Source organism: Squalius cephalus (genome assembly GCF_949319135.1).
Source record: "Squalius cephalus genome assembly, chromosome: 11".
NCBI lineage: Eukaryota > Metazoa > Chordata > Actinopteri > Cypriniformes > Leuciscidae > Squalius > Squalius cephalus.
The window spans coordinates 19,347,824-19,374,342 of NC_137132.1; the positions used below are offsets into that span (position 1 = coordinate 19,347,824).

General features: G+C 39.4%; 2 protein-coding genes across 3 annotated transcripts in view; one reads left to right on the top strand and one right to left on the bottom strand.

Moving 5' to 3' along the window:
* ssh2a (slingshot protein phosphatase 2a) lies at positions 1–26,158 on the bottom strand. 2 transcript variants are annotated; one of them, XM_079885995.1, is made up of 15 exons: positions 25,985–26,158; positions 21,060–21,103; positions 7,846–7,955; positions 7,007–7,071; positions 6,806–6,927; positions 6,651–6,716; positions 6,490–6,555; positions 6,208–6,402; positions 4,707–4,800; positions 4,413–4,541; positions 4,077–4,123; positions 3,834–3,980; positions 3,563–3,763; positions 2,207–3,077; positions 1–1,726 (listed from the first exon to the last, which is right to left on the bottom strand). In XM_079885995.1, the coding sequence occupies exons 1-15, from the start codon at positions 26,045–26,047 to the stop codon at positions 434–436; spliced, it is 3,513 nt and encodes a 1,170-aa protein (XP_079742121.1). In that variant the 5' UTR covers positions 26,048–26,158; the 3' UTR covers positions 1–433. The 2 variants fall into 2 exon arrangements, with proteins under 2 accessions (XP_079742121.1, XP_079742120.1); XM_079885994.1 differs by lacking the exons at positions 21,060–21,103; positions 25,985–26,158 and adding an exon at positions 13,960–14,646.
* Positions 1–26,519, top strand: part of clip3 (CAP-GLY domain containing linker protein 3) — a 769,717-nt gene that overhangs the window by 415,755 nt on the left and 327,443 nt on the right. The gene's annotated exons all lie outside the window — the stretch shown is intronic.

A 26,519-nucleotide genomic window follows, 5' to 3' on the forward strand; every position in this document is an offset into this window, starting at 1 on the left:
TTAAAATAGTGCAGTTTTATTTTACAAGTCACAGCTAAACCACAGGATAAAAAAAGTTGATCAAGTTTACCTTGATTTCAAACAGAATAATGAATCCACATGCTGTCAGACATACAGTCAACTCTACCGAACAAGCCAGTGCAAAAATACTCAAATAAAAATGCTATCTAAAAAAATAAAAGAAAACCGTAAAAAAGAAAAACAAGAGAGTAAAGTGCATGTTTTAAGAAACAACCCTATTGTTTGAGTTGCTACCTGAAAGATTCTGAACACAAAACTGACACACTCACTCACGTTCTCATTCGCACCTACAGTAGCATACATCTTTAGCGTACAAATTTAGCTTAGACTTCACTGAACGAAACTTGAATTTGTTGCAGTCTGAGATAGTCCTTCATGCCGATAAAAGCAGCATGTGAAAGTTCAGTAATGGTCACATGGTGTTGTACAAAACAGTGACTGTCTTTTTCTTGTCTGACGCTTTGCGCAAACGGCGAACGGGATAAGTCTTTACATGTTGTTGTCGTGTGGACACGGAATTGGTGGGCTGGACGGGGGAGTGTTCAGGGGGACTGGCTCCACCCACTTGCATTATCTGCAATGAGGGTGAGAAGTGGGCGGAGCCTTCATTCCTGTCCGCCTCTATCAAATGGACAGTGGAATCAGGGGTGGAAGGGCTCTGAGGTAGAACACGCTGCTTCTTATGGGCGTCATCATGGCTGTGGGTCAGTGGCAAGGAGTGAAAGGTGGATAAAGAGGAAGAAGAAGGTTGATGAAACCCCGTGTTTGCCGGATGGAAGTCCCAGTCGCTCAAGTCGTTAGTAGACAGCTCTAGCCGGTCAAGTTTAGCAAGTGAGGCTGAGCGTTTCATGAGTGAGGGAGGGGTTAGACCGGCCTGTCTGATGCGGGCCTCGATTTCCATGGCTCTCTGCCACATCGCAGGTGCTTTGGGCTCCAAGCGTTGCTCCCCATCTAATGAGTTCCACTGGCCCTTGAGCGGCTGGTTCTCCTCAACTTGTCCATTGCAGGCCTCCAGTCCTCCAGCCTCGTATAAGAACGCCTGGAGCTCTCGGAGAGTCTCCTGGATCTTCTGCAAGTCCTCACTGCTACGTGCTAGCCGAAATTGGGGCCTCAACAGGTCGTCTACATCCGTCTCCAGCTCGGTCACGCCTTCTAGCCACAACACAGAGGAAGAACCAGAGCTGGGCTCAAGAGTGGGGTTCAAAGTGATCTGGTCAGCCTCCACTGAAACACTCCCTTCAAGATACAGTGAGAAGGAAGGATCAGGGATTATACCAGAGTCCTCATCATCAAGCACTTTGGTGTCGCCTGTTTTTCCGTCTGTAGTCTTTTGGGTCTCAGTGCAGGTCGGGGCCACGGTGCCCTCTGGCTTACCGGAGAAAGACTGCAGATCAGAACAGTCCAAACATGGGGAAGGAAGAGGAGAGCGAGGAACCTCTTGACCCTGACGTAGTATAAGCTCCAACTGCTCGGTGGCCCGGCGCACAGATCCTGAGGGCCTGTCGGAGGGAGAGTGAGGAGCTGAAGAAATTTGCCCATCCACCTCCTCCAGTGTTGCAGTTTGAGGTGAGTTGCGTGCCGGTGGTGGACTGCAGGTGTGTGATATGGATTCCAGTTCAGTAACTATATGACGCACACACACATTGTTATCATGGTGAAGGGGGTGGGGCACTGCATCGCTATTGGTCTCTGAGTGGGAGTGGCACTAGGGATGAGAAGAGAGAAAATACTTTTAAATCAAGAGAGCTTCCCACATTAACATAAATATTACCACATCAAAGGAATGGTTCAGCCAAAAAATTTAATTATTTTCATTCAGTTCATGTCATTTAAGCACCCTCAACTAACTCTCTTCCATGACTCACAAAATTGTAAGGCAGAATTGCTCTGTGTTTTTTGTTTTTGTTTTTTTTTTTCAAGAAAGGGGAATGTAGCCGTCAACCTCTAAAATTGACAGAAAATTATCACACAAAAAAAAAAAGTCCAAAAGATCTTCCTTTCATATTGGACATTTTCCAGTTTACACCAGCAAGAGGCAGTGTTGTACTGGTATCACTTCTATATACTTCCTGTGCCTTTACTTTTAGATCAATAAATGAGTCATTCCATTCATGTTTTATCATTTATCTTTCAGAATGACAAATCAGGAAGTACAATGATCTTTGAAGTGAGCGTAAACTCTTACCTCATCCGTTTCCTCACTGGGATCATCCAAGGGAGGGGTGCATCTGGATTGAGGTGGCTGCAGAGCAGCCATTTCGGAAAATGAGCGAGGGTGATTGTCCTGGGACAGGCAGAGGAACTTCTCTCTGGCACTAAAGAAGTCAATGCTATCTGTGCTAAGACGGGATGCTCCGACATGCACAGAGTCATCTGCTGCTACCAGATCTGCAGCGTTAGGGTTGTTGTTATCATCACTGGAGTCCAGCTCGGGAATCGAAGGGGCTCCTGAGGGGCTGTCAGCCTCGGGCGTGCTTGGAGAAGGCAGATTCCCTTCATCTTTACTGACAGCCCTTTCCAGACAAAGTTCTAAGCTTTGTGACACTTGATAAGAGTCATTTTGATCAGGAGTGTCAGGGGACAACTCAACAGTATCTGTTTTTGGCTCAGGCACTTGGTGAGACGACTGGGCGCCGAGGTCTGGAGTTGTATTGCCCTCTCTCTCCTCTGGCGAAAGAGGAGGAGCGAGAACGTGTAGAGAGGGAGGAGGGTGGCGACGAGCAACTGGCTCAATCACCGCAAGGTTCTTACGAGAGTTCTTTGCCATATTCTGCTCAGGCACCACTGTAGCTGCTCGTTGTCTGGGGCGAGGCGGGAGGAAGGGGTCCTCGTGTGGCAGCTCACCCGATTTGATATGGGTGTTGCCTGTAACAGGCTGTGGATGGGTAAGGGACTCTAGCACAGCAATGCCTAGCATCTGCTGGATGGAAGGAGGACCGTTGTTGTTATGTGGGTCCGAGCTGTCCAGCGAGCGAGGTGCCTTGCACAGCAGCTCGTGACCCTCCGACAGATCACTATCTGAGTGGGAACGCCACAGCTTGTTATGCCTCTGTTTGCTAGAGGAATGAAAAAGCAAGAGAGAAAGATGGACAAGAGTGTCAGACGAGCGTCTTTCATCAATGTGGAAGAAACATTAAATGTCAGGTGAATCACTGAGGGTGGTGACCTATATTTCAAACATACAATTAGCTCTGGGTGTGTGAATGGGAATACAAACACGAAAGCAAGTATGACAGCGAAAGCTGCACAACAAAAGGAATGTGGAGAGACCAGCATAATGCACATGCATTAGATCACAATGGTGACGAAACTCAATGCCATTGAGTCAAAATACAGAAGCATTTACTCAATGGAAACTCCAAACTTGGTCTCTGTTGACCTTTTTTTTTTATAAGAGCAAAAGTATTACATTTAATCCTTAAGTCAATGTGTATCAGTAAGACTATTCTTTGGCTTTTTTTTTTTAAAAGGTAAGGGCGTGTTGGATTAAATGAAATATGAATAAGCATCTGACTTCAAGCTCTGTGTGTATGGCCCATACCTGGCTAGCAGGATACCCTGGTACTCTTCCAGCTGCTTCATGAAGGATGGGTTTGGTTTGGTGACAGTGCGCCGTTCCTTCACATGGTCAAAGGCTCTCTCCAGGTCCCAGCCGTACTCCTTCATAGCGTATGCGATCACGGTGGAGGCAGAACGACTCACTCCCATCTTACAGTGTACCAGACACTTCACCCCAGCTTTCCTGGATCGCAAAACTTTGGTGAAACACCATCGAAGAACCAGAACTTCAGAAGCCAGTTTTTCCTACTTACTTGGCCTTGGAAATGAACTTGTAGGTGTCATTCCAATACTCCAAGAGGTTTGTGGCCTCCTCGTCATACACTCGGATGTTGTGATACTCGAAAAGCCCGGGGAAGAAATTATCAATCTCTCGCGTCACATTCAGGATGTAGCGAACTCTGAGGAAGTGGGGTGGTAAAATAAACAATGAATACATACAGCCGAGCGGATGTATTCGTTTAAAAACAGTGGCCTGGAATAACAGTGTCACTTACCCACTGTTCTGGAGCTCCTCAAGGTTAGAGGCATTCCACTCTGATCCCTGGAAACATAAAAAGAAATTGATTGGTTGATGGTACTGAAGCAGGGGTGTCCAAACCTGCTCCTGGAGGGCCAACGTCCTGCAGAGATTAGCTCCAACACACCTGCATGGAAGTTTGGAAGTAGGCACGAAGACCTTGATTAGCCGGTTCGGGTGTTTAATTGAGGTTATAGCTAAACTCTGCAGGACAGTGACTCTTCAGTAGCATGATTGAACACCCCTTCCCTAATGTCTGTAGGAGATTAGTCCTTTTCATTGAGAGGTATAGACAAGTGGGTAGGAGACCAACCAGATAGACATGGTCGAAGATCTCGGTGGGGCTGTCCATCTGGCCAAGGATGACAATCATCTCATTATCGATGAACTCCTTGAACTCGCGCAGGTTGCAAACCATCTGCATCTCTAGCTCTGTCCGAATCTGAAGAAAAAAAGTTATCCAATACATGTGTTAACATTTTTTGACATGAACCTCAAGATCTGCTGGTATTATTTAAGACATTCAGATTTTGGTGGATTTTACACAAGGTATCAAACCAAGAAGACTTTTAAGATTGCATACTATATGCACAATGGATGTTTGTACCTCTTTTGAAGTAACGTTCTCCAGGTCCTTCTGCATCATGATCTCTCTCAAACGGGTCTTAATCAGTCTCTCTGTGCGTTCTCTCTCAGTTGGCCTGCATACATGAAACCCAGAATCATAAATCATCCAGTTTGGTCTCAATGTGAGGTGTGCCTCACCTCATATGATTTTTGTATGTCTGTGTGGTATTGTTCGAGTGGAGCTACAAAACCCAGAGACTTCAGAACAAAGCCTTTGTTTAAATTAAACAATTTGAAATCAATTCCCAGCTCGGTTGCAGTATGTGCAAATATTAATGGTAAATGTGCGTCATCCCTAGGCCTCTGGTGTTGGGTGCACCACGGGACAAATGTCTCTTCACTGATACCAAAACAAGGCACTGATTGGCTACCAGGAGACTGCACTGTGATCTTAATCACTACCAGTAACCTTAAAAACACTGCTATGCAATGTAGGTCGACACCCTCAGATGGTGGCTGTGCGCACAAGGGCACTCCGAGGCGTGAAAAGCCCCTATGCAGGAAAGTTAAACATGTTTACACATGCCAGCTTGATTGACCTTTTATGAAAACTTGGAAAAAAAGAAGTGACAGTGTGTGGAATTATAATCCCATTATGTTCCTATTTATATCCACGCAAAGTGACCATACTAAATCTTAAGCTATGGAGACAAAGACAATACCTTAGCTCTCTCAGTTAACCTAATTCAGAAGCATTCAATGGGCACCATTTCACAGGATGTCTAAAAAGAACAGATCCGCTTCACTAAAGACCTCTCAACTCTCGAGGAAAACACTATCTCTATGGCGCAACCTCACTGTCCTCTTTCAGGGTCACAGAGTCCAAAGTATATACTAGATAGACAATTTTCACTCCCCTTCTCAAGCCACCTGTTTCCATCCATCCGCCAGGCTACCTATCCATCTCGCCCATTTTTCCAACTCTAAATCACTATCTCGGCGTGGAGCTATAAAAAGCAAGAGGCTGAAGTTGTGTATGTTATAAACACATGCATGTGTGTGTGCCTCCAACTGAGGGGAAATTCCCTCCTGCAGTCCAAGCAACAACATGGATTACACCATCAGGCCGCTGTGCATCGAAGAAGTTAGAGGTCGTCTCATCGATTTGGCAATAACACGTCAATCTATTCAGGGAACGCCATGCCTCCTTGTCTTACTCTGATGCAAACTTGCCCTATATGATTGAACTTTGTGAGTGTGCATGCACATGTCTCGATATTCCAAAAACAAGGATTGATTTACAACCCAAACACTGCTATTCACACCTATTGACTATAGAAGGACTTGAGTTTTGTAAACAACATCAACTTGGCCCTAAATATGGAAAGCACAATAACAATACCCTTGTTTCATAAGGACTCTGAACCCTATTTCCACAAAACCATACACTGTCGATCAAAGGTTTGGGGTCATTAAGATTTTCTGAAGTTTGAAATTTAAAATGACTGTTTTCTATTATAAATGTTGAAAACATTACTCACACATCGGTGAACAGCACGGGTGAGTCTGCACGGTAGGACTGCACGTCTCGCATGGCGTTCCACTCATTGATGCAGTGCTGGTCGGAGGACACACGGCTCTGATAGTAACTGACCCAGGTCAGGAAGAGACTGCCGGGGTAGTAGTTATGACATCGGGCCACCTCGCAAACCTTATGCAGAGACTGCAAGGCTGACCTAAGAGTATGTGCAAGAGAGAAAATACATTAACCTTACATAAAAAAAGTATGAAATTGCAAAAAAGCTGTCTTTATAGACACTCACCACATGGCCTGCACTGAGACTGGTTTGAAGACATGGACTCGGCTAACGGTGGACACACTGAAGCCACTAATGAGAGGAAAACATCACTTTCAGTCTGAATACTCTGTAAAAGTTTTGTTTAAAAATGCAGAACTGGTTTGTGCATGCATGTTATGCCTCACCCGTCTCCATCCAAGTGTATAAGTGTATCGCTCCACAAGGGTAAAACCAGCCCAACTGTGCAAGTGCTACAGGAAACGCATCACATATTATGAGCACCACCTTCAACATTAACAAATGCAAAACGAACTTATCAGTGTGTCTGCATTATACTGACCGGTCTGAATTGCTGAAGTCCATTCCCAGCACCACATTTTCTTCTGTGTCCTGTCTACCATTGGTTGAGACGATCACCATGTACCGTGTACGCAGGGTGTAGGCGCTTTCTAACCGGACAGCCTGTGATAGACAGAATCAGAGACGATCAGCATTCTGATGCATGTGGTTTGATTAATTAGGTCTGGATGATGGTAGTTACCAGGCGGATGGTGTCCTCTGGGCGCAGCAGGGTGAACATGGTCTGTAAATGCAGCTGAAGGTCACCTGTGAAGGAACCAATAACAACCATAAACCTTCCAGATAATAGTGTTGTGACATTTGCATGCTTCAGTGAAAATTACCCAGAGGCCAATTTCACTTCATCCCATACAAGACACGCTCCTTGTCTGGCTAGTGTGCGATTACGCATGGGTTTGTAAATCATGAATAGAAATATTAAAATATTAAACCAGATGGAGAGTTAAAAACAAGTATGATTGATAGAAGTTGCATAGAGAGGGCACAAAAACTTTTTGAACCCTTAGAGTTGGCATGAAACAGAAATTGCGATCATCTAAAACATTTTAATAGGAAACTGTGCTTATTTTTTTTCTTTAAAATAAATACAACTTAATTTGATATTTTGTTATCTAATGCAATAAAATTCATTCAATTTATGTTTGAAGACAAATAAAGATGAATAAAGTCTGTCGTATACTGTATTATACAATGACTGACGGACCCTAGGGTCCCTTCATAATGCATTCCTGTAAGCTAATGGGTCTCATAATGAAATCAATGTGGTATATCTGCAAGCACAGCAGTATGTCTATCAACATGCATGCAAATACATGCACACAAACATTCTTGAGTGACAAAATCCTTCATCTCAAGGTCAGTCTTATGCATTGCCACATGGAAGAGTTCAATGTTCAAGAGTTCAAAACTGAAAACAAGAGAGACAGATTCCATAACATATGTTCATATGTTAAGCTGCGTCTGACAGCCAGAGAGAATAGCACAAACTGCGTCAAGAGATCCTTTCGTGAGGTTTCATACCTGTGTGTTTGTTCCGCCGCTGAGTGATGCAGGGTGATGAAGAAGAGGAGCCATTTCCCCGAGGGAGGAAGAGAGCGGCACCTTTGACGGTTAGGAAGTTCTCGCTGATACTGATGACAAGAACAGTGACAGAGAGAGAAAGCAGAGACTTTACAACATATTGTATATTGATTATTTAATATATTATACATATACTAAAATAGAAAAGGCTAGTTAAATAGTCAACATAATATGTCTAGATACATTTTAAATGTCACAGGCATTTGATTTCTGGAAGTAACTGTCACTACCACAGTGACGCAAAAGCACACACCAAATTGATATAACAGGATGACCAAGCATTCACATCTGCGTTTGAGCACTTGCGCTATCAGTACATTAAGAGGCTCAATCTCTGACCTCAAAGTGGCATTGTAAAATATGTGAAGGGGCTCATGCTGCAGCGGCTCAGTTACAGAGCTGGGAGACGTTTGACCCGAAACAGCAGTCATTACGAAGCACCACCTTCATCTCGACACTTACAGTGACTAGTGGTCTCGCTCATAAACCGCTGTTCCTGTATTACATGCCAAAAGCTTTGGACTTTCCACGTCTGTCTCTGAAAAGCATCCTCGGAGTAACTTCTGAGGAATCTGGGTATTTCTGCGGAAACACCAGCCCTCTGTCTCAGCGTTTTGAGGGAGGAAGGATTGCAGAATTGAGGGAACGCAAGAAGCCCGGGGCAGTCACTCCCCAAATAAAAACAAAGAAAAAAAAAACCCCATCAGCCCCAGCTGAGCTCATTTCCCACATCCCAGTCACCTCTGACCCAGCTGTTTCCTCCACTCTCTAGTCTCAGTTCGATCTCATGGTCTCTTAATTTAACAGCCGACCCGAGGGTCCAAAGTTAACACTCGCTAAGCACCAAATACAAACCGAAAATGTTTTAAAAAGTTTATTTGGAGGTTGAACTAAACTAAGAACAAAACACGTTTAGACCAAAATGATAGAAAATTGACTAAACCCTGACTATCAGAAGTTTATCTAGGATGCCTGAAGTGTTTTCTCCTAAATGTTATCTTAAATAAAACCACCAAAATAAAAGAAATATTGGACAAAACAATGTGCCTTCATGTTTTTGTGACAGGCGCAGTTTTAAAGACAGTTATTTTAATCAGTAAAATTTCACAATATTACTGTTTAACTGTATTTTTGATCAAATAAGCCTTGGTGAGCAAAATAGACTTTTTAAATCTGCAAAAAAAAAACATTTGTTTTACCAAACATTTTAATTAAAAATGCCAAATACAGTTTCATAGCCAGAGAGAAATATTTATAGCCAGTATATGAGGCACACTCACCTTTGGAAGGTGTGATCAAATGTTAATTTAGTTATTTTTTTGAGCTGATAAAACTGCTTTATGGAGTACTTTTATAGGAAGCAGGAGCATGACAGTGACTAAGCTACAGTAGGCAGAAAATTAGAGTATAGTGCAAACAGTCTCTTTTCTTGCTCTGCACTTTGCACATCTATCAGCATATGAGGGGATATGAGCTGCAGGCTGATACAGGGTCGTGGCTAATTTTACACACCTAAAAATAAACAGCAGAGTGAATGAATGCTGATGGACTTTTACAGTGTTGGTAGCTACTGTATATCATCTCACGTAACAGCTGGAAGAGCGCTTGGGACAAAACTTTGTAATTTTGTTCAAGACAGCAGAAACTATGCAGACTGCAAAGAACATCAAGGTCTGATAAGATTATTGACTGTCCTGCAGTTTGCACGTATTCAACCCAACATAGTTAAACTATCATTCTACATGAGCAGCTGAGATATATACACACATATATACATATACACATGAAATGGCATTTAAAATAGTTTGAGTATAGCATTTACCATAAGTACTTGACATGAACTATTCATATACTGATCGTGATTAGTGCAAAATTAAGTCTACTAAAGGCACCGTGGGTGCAGACACCACTTCAGTGATGTGTCAAGAATATGACCCGGGACACTGTGCCGGGCTGTTTTTTGCAGCACAAGTATCCGTGTTCAGAGAGTGGATAGAGCACCAGGGCCATGTGATGCAATTTCCACCCACTGGCATTTCACTGAGGCAGACATGTAAGGGCATACACACACGAGAGAAAAAAGAAGAGAATCCAGATAGGTCAGACAGAGGAAATAGACGACCTGCCTGCGCTCGTCTACACACAGCAGCATAGGGAGAGAGAAAGAGAAGAGGGTGGGAGGGTCATCTTTTGGCATGAGGCACTGGACAGTAGTTGCTAGGGCACAGACACAATCATCACTATGTAAGGGGTCGTTGAGAGCCATGCAACAAAGATGCCTGACCCCCACCTGTCCCTGGCCATATTAGTCACTCTCCCACTAGGGAAGGGATAAATATAGGTCCGGGCTGAAGGCCTTATGAGTTCAGGCCTGATAAAGATTCAGAGTGAGAGAAGTAGATGGAATTTTGTCACCTTCTGAAATACAAATTAGCCCCCTTGCCACTAATACAGCCAGGTTTGGAAAACTCAAATAAAGACAAACACTAGATCAAAACTTTGACAGTACAGGCCTAGTTTTTAAAATTAAACGAGACGGCAGGGAACTATTCAAGTTCACAGTCCTGCTTTCTAATTGGTCCACATGGGTGACCAGTTGAAGTCATGATGACTAACTGAACCACTCTTTTCACTATGAAATAGATCAAATTAAAACATAATCTTAAATATCAAAATATTTCAATTTTGAACAATATGCTTTACCTAAGCGTTCAGGCACTTTCCACGAAAACGAGTTCAAAATAAGATTAGGTTGGTAGAAATTAAGTCAATTTGTTTTGGGGTTTTTTTTTTAAAGGAGTTGCTTAGAAAGTGTTATTTATTTGTACACCTTAGAAGCTCAAATTAAATAATGAACCTGTTCATTATTTTATACGACCCTATAATCCGGTTATAAAATGTTTTGGTAATTGAAAAAGCTGAAATAAAATAAAAACATTAGATGAAAAACTTACACTTAAAAATGTTGCACTGGCAATTAACTGAAACAAATAAGCTAAAATTTCTAAAACTAAACTAAAGCTATATATCTATATCTATATCTATATCCACATATACATCTATATATATATAAAAATTAATAAATTATAAAAGCAAAATTAAATGACTAAACTTAAATTAAATGAAAACAAAGTATAAAAATAAAAGATACATTTAAAATATTAATAAATATAAAAATAGTATAAACAACAGTAAAATTACACTGGTCTGAATCCAGTTTTGTGTGTTTTCATATATCATTTCTATTTTCTACCCATAAACATTGCTAGATTGAGACAACAGAAGTGTATACAACTAGCTGCTTATGTTATTCCATTTTTAAAAGTCAGATAGCATAGTACAGCATAGTTCTCGCTCCCAAAGAACTTGGAAATATGGGAGAATCTTGAGAATGATCTCTGGGTTCCATAGCCAAACCAACTATGTCTCGTAATTCAACAGAAGAACAAACTACATCAGATTTCCTCATGACGATACCAACCCTTAAGCGCATCAAGTGCATACTTGACTTGGAAACACATGCTTCTACGTCACTGACTGTTTGAAGTAAAGGAATACAGCAATTCTGTTTCTCACTGCAAATTTCAACACACAGTTCAACTTCCTTCCAGTATCTCACACTTGTAATTTCCCAGCCAGGTTAATCATTAAAGCTCACTGACAAACAAACACAGGCCTATTCTTAGCTCTGTTTGCTTTGGCAGTGAATGAGGAGTAATGGAGGTTTTTATATGCTCACATATTATCATGGAAATTCCCATCAGGTATCACCTGCTCTATCTGACGGATTAAAAATTTGGATTACGGTTCACTGAAAATGAAATTACCCATATCTACTATTGGTTTACAAGATAAAACAACTCTACCCCAGTGATCAAGTCTTTCCTATTAACACAGTATAAATAACATCAGTACTGATTCCTCTGCATAAGGAGAAAAAAAACAAATTATGCTGTAATGCTATTGACAAATGTCAGATGACTGCTTAGTCAGTCTAAAAACAGAGCCATACATCTCTCCTCTATGCCCAATCGACTGGAGTTTAGGCCTGACTCAAAAGATTTCACAGTCTGGTGGGGTGTAGCAAATTGGATTTAGTACATGCTGTTTATTTTGAGGTTTCAAGCTGTCTGGGGTCTTGGACATATGCAAAATCTGTGGTCGAAACATGTTACCTGTCAGTGTAAAACAGCAAACGCAAACAACATGCAAAATTTAGAGAGAACCTCATTCAAATCAAATTCAAGTTTTGACGTAAGAGCTCAGTTTAGCTCCAGTTAGGTTTGTTATGAGATCCACCATCAGGTTTTCATAATCAATGCTGGCATCTTGCCAAAGCCAAAGCAATAAAAAGTCTAACTGAGTGGAGAGTCCAAAAACACCAAAAGCTGCCTACCATGTGTGCCAACCATTAAAAGATTGCCTCACTTTTTATCTCCAGAAATTTACACTTGGTTACTTTATGAATATTGGTGGACTGGATTGCTATCTGATGGGGTACGCACATCAAATTTACACTTGACCACAGACCTGTAAACAGATACCAATCATATCTCAAATACCCCCACAATATGCAAATTTAACCAAGTTCACATTTTTGATGATGCTAATGCTGGACAACAACATTTTGCAGAACTGAAGTCAAATCTTTTGTACGTGTCTCAAACCACTTCCTGAATAACATTGTCATCAGTCTCAACTCAAAACCAACTTGGAGGACATTTACACTTGGTCTTTTCATCAAATAAAGATCACAAGGCTGTAAAAACACAAACTGAGAAACTTTGCGTTCCCTCACAAAAATGTTTGTGTTCTTTGTGAGTGAACGCAAAGTTTCTCAGGGGAACGCAAAACATTTCTGAGAGAATGCAAAATCATTTCCCCTCCCATTTAATTTTTTATTCTTCAGGTCCCTTTAAGGGGCTCTGTAATTTTGCACTGCAAATAAAATTATACACTACCGTTCAAATGTTTGTGGTCAGAAACTGTTTTTTTTTTTTTTTTAAAGAAATAAATATTTGTGTCTAACAAGGATGGCATTGAAATTGTGACAGTAAAGACGTTTGTTACAAATCATTTCTATTCCAAATGTTTCTTTTGAACTTTCTATACATAATTCTGAGAAAAACTAGTTTCCACAAAATTATAAAGCAGCACAACTGTTTACAACATTGATAATATTAATAAATGTTTCTTGAGCAGCAAATCAGCATATTAGAATGATTTCTGAAGGATCATGTGACACTGAAGACTGGAGTAATGATGCTGAAATTTCAGCTTTGCATCACAGGAAGAAATTACATTTTAAAATATATTAAAACAGTTAAATTGTAATGATATATCTGTTTTACTATATTTTTGATCAAATAAAATGCAGCCTTGGTGAGAATAATTGACTTTTTGTAAAGAAATCAAGAATTTTGATAAATCTGACTGATAACAGAATACTTCCTAAATTGTAACATTGAAACAAACATTTTCTGCAAAGCTGTTTTGAAACAATATATATTGTGAAAGCACTTTTCAAATTAACTTGAACTGAGTTGACGAAAACAAACTTTTGAACGGTAATGTAGCCTATATATTTTGCATATGAATTAGACAAACATAAAAAAAAAATATATTACCTACTACATCTAAAACATGCCATTACATAGTGCGTTGTTACTAGACACACCATTAAAATAAGTCCATGACTTTATATGGTTATAGTAAAAAAGTTGAGGCACGGTTATTGTACGACTCATCCATGAGTTAATCCCGTCGACAGGTTAGTGAATCACCTCTCTCTCTCCTGTCATCTTCCACAACACACAACTACGTCAAAGGCTTGTGAAACATCCACTTCTGCTAACTGATGTGACGAGAAGTATTTCGCAGTGTATTTACCGTCACTAATTGCATCCGTGTGAAAGTTATATTCTTGATTATTATCAGAGTCAGTACAGTAATGAAACAAATCGCACAAATAAATTATATAGTATAAACACTTAAGAATCTATGGCGACTTACTATGCTTATAAATGTGGTGCATAACAGTTGAGCATTACTCACAGCTGGTTGATCTGGTTTTGAGAAGCGACCGCGTTGTCGGAGAAGTACGGCATTATTTTCGCCCCGCAACAGGAGCAGAATCCCCGGGCAGAGGAGCTCGAGCTCTCCGTGATCGCCACACTCTCCAGGGTCATGACGGAGGACCGGAGAGCCGGATATCCTTAGATAGACCCCTCTTCAGCCATCATATTACCCAAGTACTAAAAACCTACCAAAAATAAATAAATCGGGTGCTTGTCCAGTCTGCTAAAATAGTTTTAAAATGATCCGTCCATAAGGCCTTAAAAGGACACCAACGTGGCCTTAAAATAACGTAATGGTTGATAAAAATAAAATAAAAAACAGTCCCCAGAAGTTAACCGTTTCGTTTAAACCCAGTAAACATTGCCCCTAAACAAGCGTAAAACTACAAATGAGAACGTATAAAGCTACAAAAACAAAGTCTACATGTGCATTTGCTTTGGCATGAGCCGGCGACGGCGAGCCGCTTCACTCACACAACTCCGTGTGTAAGAACTGCGGTGCGGCGCACTAATGCTTGAACAGAAGAGAGGAGGAGCTGCAGACATGTGCTTCAGGAAGGGTCCACTGCAGGACTCCACAGACGGCCGACACTTCAGACACCCGCGCAAGGACACGGAACCGCGCAGCGCGGGAATACGACCTCAGCTGCGAAATCACGAGCCTGGAGTGCACTTCAGTGCATCCTTCACATCAGACAGTTGTTTTCCATGAGCAGTCAAGTAGCTCTATGAATAGCTGAGGTTTAAAAAGGACATAGGGACAGGGGGAAATAAAAACATTTAGCAAGCCAGGTTTAAACTGCCAACGAGCTGCAAGTGTGTTTATGGGTGAATCTGACAACATGTCAAGGTCATATTTCATTTTTCACATCTCTTTTTTGCATAAAGCCTTTTTTATATATATTTTATTTGAGTCTGTCTGTCTGGGGTCTTGGACATATGCAAAATCTGTGGTCGAAACATGTTACCCATCAGTGTAAAACTGCAAACCCAAACAACATTCAAATCAAATTCAAGTTTTGACGTAAGAGCTCAGTTTAGCTTCATTTAGGTTTGTTATGAGATCCACCATCAGTTCATAATCAATGCTGGCATCTTGCCAAAGCCAAAGCAATAAACTGAGTCAAACTGAGTGGAGAGTCCAAAAACACCAAAAGCTGCCTACCATGTGTGCCAACCATTAAAATATTTACCTCACTTTCTATCTCTAGAAATTTACACTTGGTTACTTTATGAATCTTGGTGGACTGGATTCCTATCTGATGGGGTACGCACATCACATTTACACTTGGCCACACATCTGTAAAGCCTTAATTTTTTTGATTTGAGATATTACTAAAATTATATATTCAAATAATAGATTTTTCTAAATTTCAGTGTGGTGGCACGTGTTTAATTGTCATTTCACGAGTTCACAATTACATAGAGTAAAGGTAATGCATATTTGGCTTGCTGTCCGAGGGGAGAGCTCCGAGGGTCCCAATTCCAGAGTGCCCCGCACTCCCAGAGCATCCCAGGTTGGGATGGGAATAGTAAGAAATGAGGAGATGGGGTGGTGGAGGGATGCTGGAAAACTGACATGGAACAGACGCAAGTCTGCTGTATATAAACTTCTTATCTCACTAATTGCGTTGATTAACTGAATGTGCTCCTCTCGTGTTAGTTAGGTTAGTTATCTGAACGTGCTCCTCCCGAACTTTGTTAATAAAACATTAAAAAAAAAAATTTTTTTACATTATTTTATAAAAACTCACCTTCATCATTTGAATTTGAGGTTAAAAAAAAAAAAAAAAAAAAAGGAGGAATGCTTCAGTTTACAGGTTTGTGAGATTCACACAAAGTTCTTTTAAGACCTTGAGAAATGTTGTAATCAAAGGACTTGGTCAATTGAGGACTGAGTGATAAAGTTCTCAGAGAGTAGAGAGACAATATGGTTTCACACAGGTGAACATACTCAGTCTCTAGACATGGCCTAAATAATAGTTTATTTAGGCCATGGCCTGTCTTATGTAAGTGAACACATAAAACCAAACAATGCCTTTGTTTTCATACAGAGTGGAAAAGGTACATGAATAGCAGGCCTTGAAACAAAAATCATATCATAAGAATCTCAACAGATACTTTAGGTTTGATTCTGAAGTCACAAAATAGTTTGTTGGAGGACCACAGACATTCAGAACATCACTGTTATGTAAATCAAAGTGAATGACTTGGCCTGCCACCAATATTTACTGACAGGAACTAAATACTTAAAATACATCAGTAATCACATTTCAAAATTGATAAACGCTTACTTCCCGATTCATTAGAAGAGAAGGTTTATTCTTTGCAAACCGCATATTTGGCCCGTCACAAGACTCAGTCTATTTTTTTCTGTGTTCTTGTCAAAGGCGATGACTTGACCCAGACCATTGGGAAAATCAATCTTGTTTAAAAAGGCACAACGCGACAAACACTGTAAATCTCTCATCCAAATATCCGAGTGAGTTTTACATACTGTCATTCTTTGATTCAAGGATATTTTTCATCTTTGGAGACTTGAAAGCAAGGTAAGGTGTAAACTAAACACACACCACTGCGATTTCAAAGAAGATATCTCAATAAAAGCCTTATACGACTTAACGTCATCAAGACATTTGCATGACGGCTTGAGAGAGGAACCTGGGTAGTTTGACACAGAACAGTAACAGACAAGATGTCTGGGTTTGACAGATAGACATCAGTCAGTGCAGAGAAAGACTTCAGATCAACAAAATCGGACAGCTGGGAATCAATAATGAGATGCTAGTCGATTGTTCACTTAAACCCATTAAGACTGCTTGTTTAGAGCTTGCTATTCTACATGTCTGTCTGAGTGAATTTTATGTAAACCTATACTTAAATCTAAATCTAAGACAGAACTGGCACACACGTGAATGCATGACGTAGGTTCTACGTGCTTAAGGTTGATGGGATCAACACACCCATCTCCTTACGTGAAAATACATCACATTCCCCGTTGCAATGCATTTGTTCTCGTGACAGTATAACATCTGAAGCCTTTTCACAAACATCTCCAGGCTGTTAACGCAGTCAGGGTTGAGTAAGCTGTGTTTATATCAGAGTTTTCCCATTTGACTCCCTTGGCTGGTAATTTGAGATGTTGCTGTTGTCATGTCATGTTTACAAAATTTTGAGTCCGTGTTGTGCAACGGCTGCCGTCTTGCATGCAATGTCCTGGAAAAGGTCACTAGTGCTTCCTAGATAATGGATGCTCCCTTGATTACCCCCATTCCATGACCGCAGTGTTCTTAAGAGCCAGCTGTTTCCTATACTTGGAGCTGGGAACGTGTCTGATAACAATTTTTTACTACACTCTATTAAAAAATGGTCAGCCACATGGGAAATCCTGTGGGCGGTATGACCAAAATCTTATATTGCGGCATGAGTCATTTTATTACGGTGACAGGAAGTCACAATTCAGTTGTTGTTGCTGCGGGAAATTCAACCCAGATTCTTAGATTCTTCACAAATGAAAAAAAATCTAAATTATTTTTTATTTTAATGATATATTAAATTATATATATATATATATATATATATATATATATATATATATATATATATATATATATATATATATATATGTGTGTGTGTGTGTGTGTGTGTGTGTGTGTGTGTGTGTGTAAAAGACAAAGATCGGATTATAAAATGAAAAGTCTGATATCAAGTGCATAAACAGCTTCACATTGTGTAACACAAGTTAAAAACAAAACACAAAAATGCTAAATGTCTTTACTGTAACTTTTGATCAATTGAATGCGTTGAATAAAAGTGTTAATTTCTTTCCAAAAAAGACTTTTGTCTATTATTATTATAAATGTACATCTCAAAAAGTCTAAACATGAATACATTTAAAATATCACTGGGTGAGATATGTTCAAAGCTACCGTAAATAAATATAAGCCAATAAATGCACACCTGTGACTAAACATCTACTGAATTCAAAATGTGCAAAGTTTTGATGAGTTTGAGTTTTTTGAGGATCCAAAAACTGGCTCTTGGTCCTATCCTGATCCCACATCCCACTCACTTTCGCTGTTCTCTCTCCAAATGTACTATCTGAACAAAAATGGCAAAATAAAATCTGTTATTTTAAATATAAATAAAGAATAAATAAATGACTCCCATTATAAACAAAGCTATCTACTATGAAAGCACTCATTTGCAATGAATTACACCACAGATATACCACGTTATATAGTGTAGCAGAAGCACCGGTTGACACATGATTACACGTGACCTTGTAAATAAACTAGGTGAAATGAGAGAAACTCAGGCATGAATAAACTTGCTCTGCCCAGCCCAGTGACAAATGGTCAGCCAACCGAATTCATATACACGTACTCATAATCATATATTTGTAAGTGGTCCAGAAAAACCTGTTCGGCCACACTGCTGTGACACCTTAATATCTCTGAAATTTTCTATTTTTCGATTCTGTTTCCTGGTGCCTGTATCTCCAGCTTTCTCTCTTAACCACCCCCTTCTCCAGCCCCAAGACTAATTTGAGTAGCTGGAATGAGGCCGGTGCACAAAGCAAATGTATTGCAGGCCTGCTAAGACTGAATAGTTCCATAAAAAAACACAATAACTGCACTGCAGGCCTGCTATGACTTAATAGTCCCATAAAAAGAACAATAAATGCAAACGCTGATGATGACAGTCTTGCTAATACACACAATTCAGACATACAGATTCTGAAATCTCTTTAGCAGTTACAACTTTTGTTGTAGTTCTTATGTATTTTAATACATTTGATTTCTTTTAACCATGTTTTTATTCATCAACCACATCCTTCTCTGACCACATTGGGTTTTACAAGTCCATTTTAAAATTCCTCCAAGATACACACCACATGTTGTAATGATTGTGAGTCATTTTAGTTTCAAAAGTGATAGGCCTAACCATTTCTGAGATGTGAAATTATGACAAGTCATTGACAAAAGTCCATGTTGTTGTTTTTGTTTAAAGAAATTAATACTTTTATTCAACAACAATGCATTAAACTGATCAAAAGTTACAGTAAAGACATGTACTGTAGCAGCACAATTGTTTTCAACATTAATAATAATAAGAGATCTTTCCTGAGCACCAAATCAGCAGAATGATTTCTGAAGGATCATGTCACACTAAGTAATGGCTGATGAATATTCAGCTTTGCCATCACATATCTTTTAAGATACAAAACAGTTGTCGGAATAATATTTCATAATATTACAGTTTTTACTGTATTTTTGATCAAATAAATGTTATCTTAGAGAGCATAAGATACTTTTTTTATTAAATATCTTACCAACGAACCGCAAACTTTTGAAAGGTAGTGTACATGGCAGCAACACTGCTAAATTAAAAAGCATTTATTTTTGTGTTCCAGAGTGTACTGGAGAATCCCTCCTCATCCGTTGAAATCGTACATTATCATGCACAGCAAGATATATTTAATTCAGGCCAAATGTTATGTCATCGAGGGTCAGGTTGTTGCACAGTGCCAGTGGGAAAAGGCAAATGAAAACACACACACAGCGCTCAGAGATATGAGAATAACGCAAGGAAATGACATCATAGTCATCATAGGATTACCTAACATGCCGTGTAATTGAGGACATGTGTGGCACGGCATTGAAAGTGCCAAGTTTTGGGGTCCCTTTCAAGCTTGACCTGGGGGTTCTAGTTTTTGTCTTGGATACTACACAAACAAAAGTCTGATGTCATGTAAGACCCTCCCAGATGATTCCAACTGGTGGTGGGAAGCCAAACAGCGTTGCATAACTAAGATTGAATAGTTATCATGCACCAGGATACTTATGATTCAAATTAGACTGGAGTCTGAATCCTGTCCAGACCTTCTAATGAAAGCCCTACGCTGTCAACCATGTAATGCAGTCCTCCACAAGTTTGTACTTTAATGTCCTATAGGCAGGCTCAGGCAGAACCTGCAGATATACATTTAATATATAATAATTGTAATATATAAACAAAAACCTTTAATATACTATTATTAATTTAATATTTTATTGTATATATTTTAAATGATGTAATATATTTTGATGGACGATAGAAGAGATATGATTATTCATAATTGAATAACAAGTCTTGCATCAGTTCAAAAACAGCTTCACAGTATGTAATACCGTCAAAAGCAAATGTTTAATATTATAAATATATTATATAATATTATAGTCAAATATAATAAAATGTAGAACTCAGACTACTACAAGTTTATTAGCTTATAGTATCATTATTATTTATATAAAATATTTAAATAATAATTTATTTAAAACATTTAAATAATCAAAATAAAAACACAAGTGGTAGGGAATGCGTAGAAGTTTTTTTGAATGATTCTGCAAAAAACAAATTGCGTGCGAGCCTATGTATAGGTTCTCATGTGAAGTCCGATTTAGCACAAACCACAATGGGGATGTTATGAACAAGAGATGGATACAAAAGAAACAAGTCTGATGTCACTTACATACGTGTGTACTCTAAAATACACAAATATTGCTGACCTCAGATCCAGCAAACTGATAATCATGCAAATATTTTACTGGCAAATACTGTAGTGTACTGGATTGCATAGTCACGTACGTAAGGTAGTCAAAATTCAGGTCATCATCTTCCTGCTTTCACTCAAATAATAATTAACTAATTTCAAATTTTCAGTTGAAATCACAAGTTCGTCTGAAATCACAGATCGGCCTCCACTCTGACTTTTATTTAGACTGACTCCACTTAGTCCTATTATTTAGCCGAAACAGGCAGATCAAACAATGTAGTTACCCATTCTGAACATGAACCAAACATTAATAAAAACTCAGGTTTGAATATTGGTCATGTTCCGTCATTAGTCATGCACCGTTCAGAATACTCCCCCTGGTGGAGATAATGCATAAGATGGATCGAAACTAAAGTGAATGTTTTCCTCAAAAACAAAATGATGGTCCAGTCAAGTGTGGCTATATATGAGAGATAAATGTGGATTTTAGCATGCTGGTGGATGAACAGATGAGGTTAAATGCAGGCCTGTGGACGTACCTTCTGGGCTGAGAGCGCCGGTCATCGTCAGCACTGCCTGCCTCCTATAGGAAGAGAATGAGAGAAAAAGAGATACAATGGTCAGACGTGGAGTACACTCAAGCAGATTACAGTAGTCCAGAATGACATCCAACCCACTCAACTTACAGTAATTGTACTCCTACCTGTACCTCTATCTGCAACGATAGGCTGATAAAGCGCTAATTTTTCCCATCAAACTTTAGCATCAGCCAGCAAGTGACAGGAAACTACAGAAATTACATACAAATTATATCACCCAGTGTTAGAAATATACTGCTTCTCCACTTTTTGATAGATTTTGTATGCTTTTTCCTATAATAATAATTCATAATTATTTTCAAGTTTAGCAAAAACAAACTGTGAACTGCCGCATGAAAAGACACCAAGTTCCTATGATATGACTACTAGAAAATAATGTAAAAAATATAATAATAATAATAGTCATTAATATTCAATTCATATTACTTTTCAGATCATATCAATCACAACAAGCCCCATACGCTTAGCTACCAGCGGAGTTAACTGGTAGATTAGACTCTTGCCGTATCCGGTCGGCAAAACAGCAAAGACGCCCTTATTGCAAAGGAACGATTCGAGCGCCGTCTTCTGTTCCTCTTTTAGATAAAAAGCCAAGTCTAACTCGTTCATTGTAGCGACCAAAGCCATTTCAAACAATTGGTGTTCATCCATAGCCATCTTGCAATGTTTACTAATGACTTTGACGTCACAGCGCTGTCTTCATATGTTTAGCTCGCCTCTGGCCCGCCTCTATCAGATAACCCGATGTGATTGGTGCAGCTCGGATACAAGGGCATATTTAATGAGCATCATTACTCGACGCCAGAGTAACTGGCTGAGCAAATTCAACATGTGCTCTCGCGAGAACTCTGGATTTCCAGGGTACACCAATGCTGCATTTATTTGAACAAAAATTCAGTAAAACTGTGAAATATTACAATTTAAAAACAGTTTTCTTTTTTAACATATTTTAAAATCTTTATAGTTAACATGGTGTGAGAGGGCCTTTAAATATTCAGAATTATGTACTACCATACTTGTACTATTTTTCACTATGCAGTATATGTACACTGTGCAAAATATGAATTTATCGTGAGGCTTGACAATAAACAAACTATTTGAGGTTGATTAAACGTTATTTTTAAACCAGCATATTATTAATATAATTTTTGTAGTATGCAGGATGTTTCCTAATCAATATCAACCACAATTTGAACATCATTTGATTATTTGATAAGACTGCCAAAAGTTTAATATATTTTAAAATGTAATTTATTCCTGTGATGCAAAGCTGAATTTCAGGATCATTACTTCAGTCTTCAGTGTCACATGATCACTGTGTTGACATGTTGATTTGCTGCTCAAGTAACATTTCTTATTATTATCAAGGTTGATAACAGTTGTGCTGGTTAATATTTTTGTGGAAACGATGATACATTTTTCCCCCAGTATTCTTTGATTAATAGAAAATGCAAAAGAACAGCATGTATCTGAAATAGAAATCTTAAACATGATACATGGCTTAACTGTCACTTTTGATCAATTTAATGCATACTTGCTTAAAGGGGGGGGTACAATGGTGTTTCATGTATTCAGAGTTGTTTACAGTGTTAAAGAGATGGATTCTCATGCTAAACATGGGCAAAGTTTTAAAAAATAATATTTTGGACGAATAACGGAGAATTTCTATGCTGAAAATCTTACTTCCGGGTTGGTACAAGTTTCGGCTGTTTTTTTTTAGATCGTGGATCTAATGACGTAGATCAGAGTGCAACTCCTTATATGAGCATTTCTCTCGGAAAAGCTCGCCCGCGCGCACGTCGACTAGAGGAGAGCGAGACCGCGCACATCAACGCGCTTCAACAGGAAATCATCGGCAGCGCTGCATAGGATTTGTTCAAGAATGTCTCCAAAAAAGTGTGTATTTGGATGTGAGGGAAAGCTTACCGTGTTCAGTTTTCCAAAGAACCCAGTGTTACAGGAACAGTGGATGCAGTTTGTTTTTCCGGGGCAGCAACGGAGTGTAGGAAGTGCGGTTGTGTGTTCTGGTCGTTTCAGTGACGAATGTTTTATTAACAAGGCCTCGACGCTGGATTTGCAAATCGTTTGCTATTAAAACGTGGAGCGGTCCCAGTGATAAAAGACCCCATTCATGTAAGTACAACTGGATCAGATTTCTGTCTTTTGCTGGAAATCAATCACTACCGCTTGACTCTATAGCTCCGCCTCCAGGACCTCGGCTTTTTCCGGAGAGAATCGGAAAGCTGTATTTTTCTTTTCTAAATATAATAAAACTAAACACTTTTTTGAGATATTAAGGATGCACTACTACTCTATAGGTACTCAAGATTAACATGAGATTAGGTGAAACTGTGCATGTTATGTACCCTTTAATAAAAGTATTCATTTCTTAAAAAAAAAACTAAAAAAAACCCAATATTACTGACCGCAAACTTTTGAACAGTAGTGTAGATGAACTTAATTGTGAATACAATCAGGGCCATTATAAAGATGAGGATGGGCACTCAACACACATCATTACCCAGCAAAATAGAGGGGGGATGTTTATTCAAAACACCTCCTCCATCTGCAGTCTCATTAAGAAAGATAATCTTTTGTCTACTATAATGACGCGTCAAGCCTGCTTATCAAGCGGCTCGCACATCCCCGTCTTCCAGTGATTGATATCTTGCTAAACTAAACCTTCTCACTCACACACACACACACACACACACACACACACAAGTATAGACGTGTGATTACTGCAAAGCTTCAGGCTTCCTCTGCCAACAACGGCCTAGGCTATGTTTAATCCATGATGCCTGTTTCAGTAATCCCAATCCCAGAGCACTTTCTCTCTGGGATCAGGCAGCCAACCCATGCTGCATATGGACGTCACAACCCAGTGCTTCTTAACAACACTGTTTACGGTACATAAGAAGTAGTCAGGCACAATTCAGACTGCAATAACCATATACTAAATGCAAAAATATGCTTCACCAGCAAACAACAGTGTGTCATACGCTGCACTGCAGGGCCATGAACTAAGGTGTCTGTGAGTATATTGTAAGAATACTGCTTTAGTAATATGAGAATGTGCAACATTGTAACTCTTCACTTCCAATTTATTTCAATACATTTGAGAAAGTGGCTAATTTGCTTATCCAATACCAGCTCTCAGCAAATAAAGTTTGCATGCGGACATGTATCACAACTGGCGTCAAGCATGGCGTACTAATAAGGCTCTGTGGGATAGGTTCACTGAGGACTTTGTCTGGAAAACCTTGAGGCATCTCACAAGATGACTCACATGGATGCCTCAATGGGGTCACATGACGGGCAGCTGGTAATTGGGGGGGGGGGGGGGGGGGTAATGAATAATGGGGGGGGTTGACTTGAATAATAAGTCAGACCCATCTTGACCTATTATTTGATCAGACTGCCAACTTTTTTAAATGAAGCTCTTTTATTTATGAGATAATAACCAGATAGCACTCACTGAATTGAATGTGCAACTTATAATAAATATGGTCAAGCAACATGAAAGTAGCACAAGCAAACTAATATTTTAAGTGTTCATTGTTGCATCTTATATTGTTTCAAATATGTACTAGGCCTATGTGAAGAAATATATATAATGTGCAGTATACCAGTTTAAAAAAAATCAGATTCTCTCATATTTAAATACTCATTCCAATTGAAAATGAAAAGGATGGATTGGGGTACAGGAACAGATTTCACAGTTTAAATATTGGAATTTCATGGTGAGAGTCTTACTGTCACTGAAAATTATTTCTTGTGGACCGTAAGACACGACAAATCATGACGTGAGCTTTACAGAACTAACCCACTTTTCATGCACCATCACCCCCTTGTCATCAACAAACGCATTCATCTCAAGTAAAGCTGTGTTGTCCAGATCTCATAATAGTGGTTAGACATATGGGCATATATGTTCAGAATAGTATACAACTATACTACGCTTAATATTTCTGCAGTATACAATACATATACACAAATAATTACAGCCACAGTTTTACCATCTCTTTCTTTGACGCTTTATTTAGCATTATTTAATGTGCATTAAAGCGCATTAAAGAGAGAGTTGTCAACAGGCACAAGTAAAACATGAGACAATGCATGGTCAGTCTGTGCAACACAGGCAAACATTACAGATGTATGAGATATGCCTGCTGAAACACAAATCATGCACTGATGGTAATAGTGAATTTGTGAGAAAACATTCAGAGAAACTGGAAAGTGGTGTGAACACACAGGGCTGTGCTACTTTATCAAATTGCAACAGTTGTTGAGACAAATAGCCTAGTCACTGCACTACTGTATCAGGCCAAAGCTTCCACAAATTCGCAGATTCTAACCAGTATTTGTGACACAGTTTTAACACAGTAACATAAAAATGTTTGTGTGTGTCCTTTCGCCATATTTCAGGTATAACTAAGACATTTCCTCCAAAAACAGAATTTATAGTATTGATCCGTCTATATAAATTGAATGCAACAGAATGACAGGGTAACGTTACTACATAGATTGTAACTGTACACGTACTACAGATCAGCAGCTAGCAACTAGCTCAACTAGCTCACAAAACTATAATAATAAAAAATACCGCTCTGTTCACTAATAGTTGGCCAACCTTAATGGAGTGTTGTTTTAGTGATTTTAAAATAACATGCAAAAATCAAACATGAAACTACGACCGCTTGTACAGAACAAAGCGTGACCGGCTAGTTGCATGTCTACCACTGATAAGCTCGGTATAGTTCTACGCATGCGCAGTGAACACTCAAACTGCCGCTACAGCTCGGACATGGATAAAAATCATTTAATAAGTAGAGAAAAACTGGTGAAATAGATAAGAAACTCACCGACACGCACGGACTGGAGGTTGTACTAGGGGTTGGCGACCGTTGAACGATGACCAGCGCCATTAAGGTCCAGGAACACAAGATGTAAAAGAAGGTAACGGCGAAACTCACATCATTTGGTGCCGTCGCACATAGGAAGATGTACAACGTCTTTGAGCTCGCTCAGTTCTGTTCGCTCTGCGCATGCGCGATGCGTTCCAGCTGTCAAACCACTAACAGTACTAAACAGTAACTTAAAAAAAGGGGTGAGGCGTCATACTGATCGCTCTCTAAATCCTTTAAATGATGCGTTTCCATGGAAATAACGTCATAGTTGAAAGGTTTGTGGATGCCAGCTGAATATAACTATTTGAAACAATTTTCTTCTCATTCTTTTATAATTGTTAAATGGGAGGGAGTGTTGTAAAAATTGAGCTTGCTGTAGCATAATCGTCTAAACAAGCTTTAAAAGACAAAAAGATTAAATAAGAATGTAGCCTATAATGTCACGAAAATAAGCTTTAATTTGTTAGTTGAATTTGTTTCCAATTTTCCA

Excerpts from the sequence above, each read along its gene's own strand:
- ssh2a (XM_079885994.1), bottom strand. The coding sequence starts at position 14,093 with ATGACCCTGGAGAGTGTGGCGATCACGGAGAGCTCGAGCTCCTCTGCC. Across the intron at positions 6,556-6,650 it reads ATACACTTGGATGGAGACGG|TGGCTTCAGTGTGTCCACCG; the intron begins GTGAGGCATAAC and ends TCCTCTCATTAG. Across the intron at positions 4,542-4,706 it reads AGAACGTTACTTCAAAAGAG|ATTCGGACAGAGCTAGAGAT; the intron begins GTACAAACATCC and ends TTTTTTCTTCAG.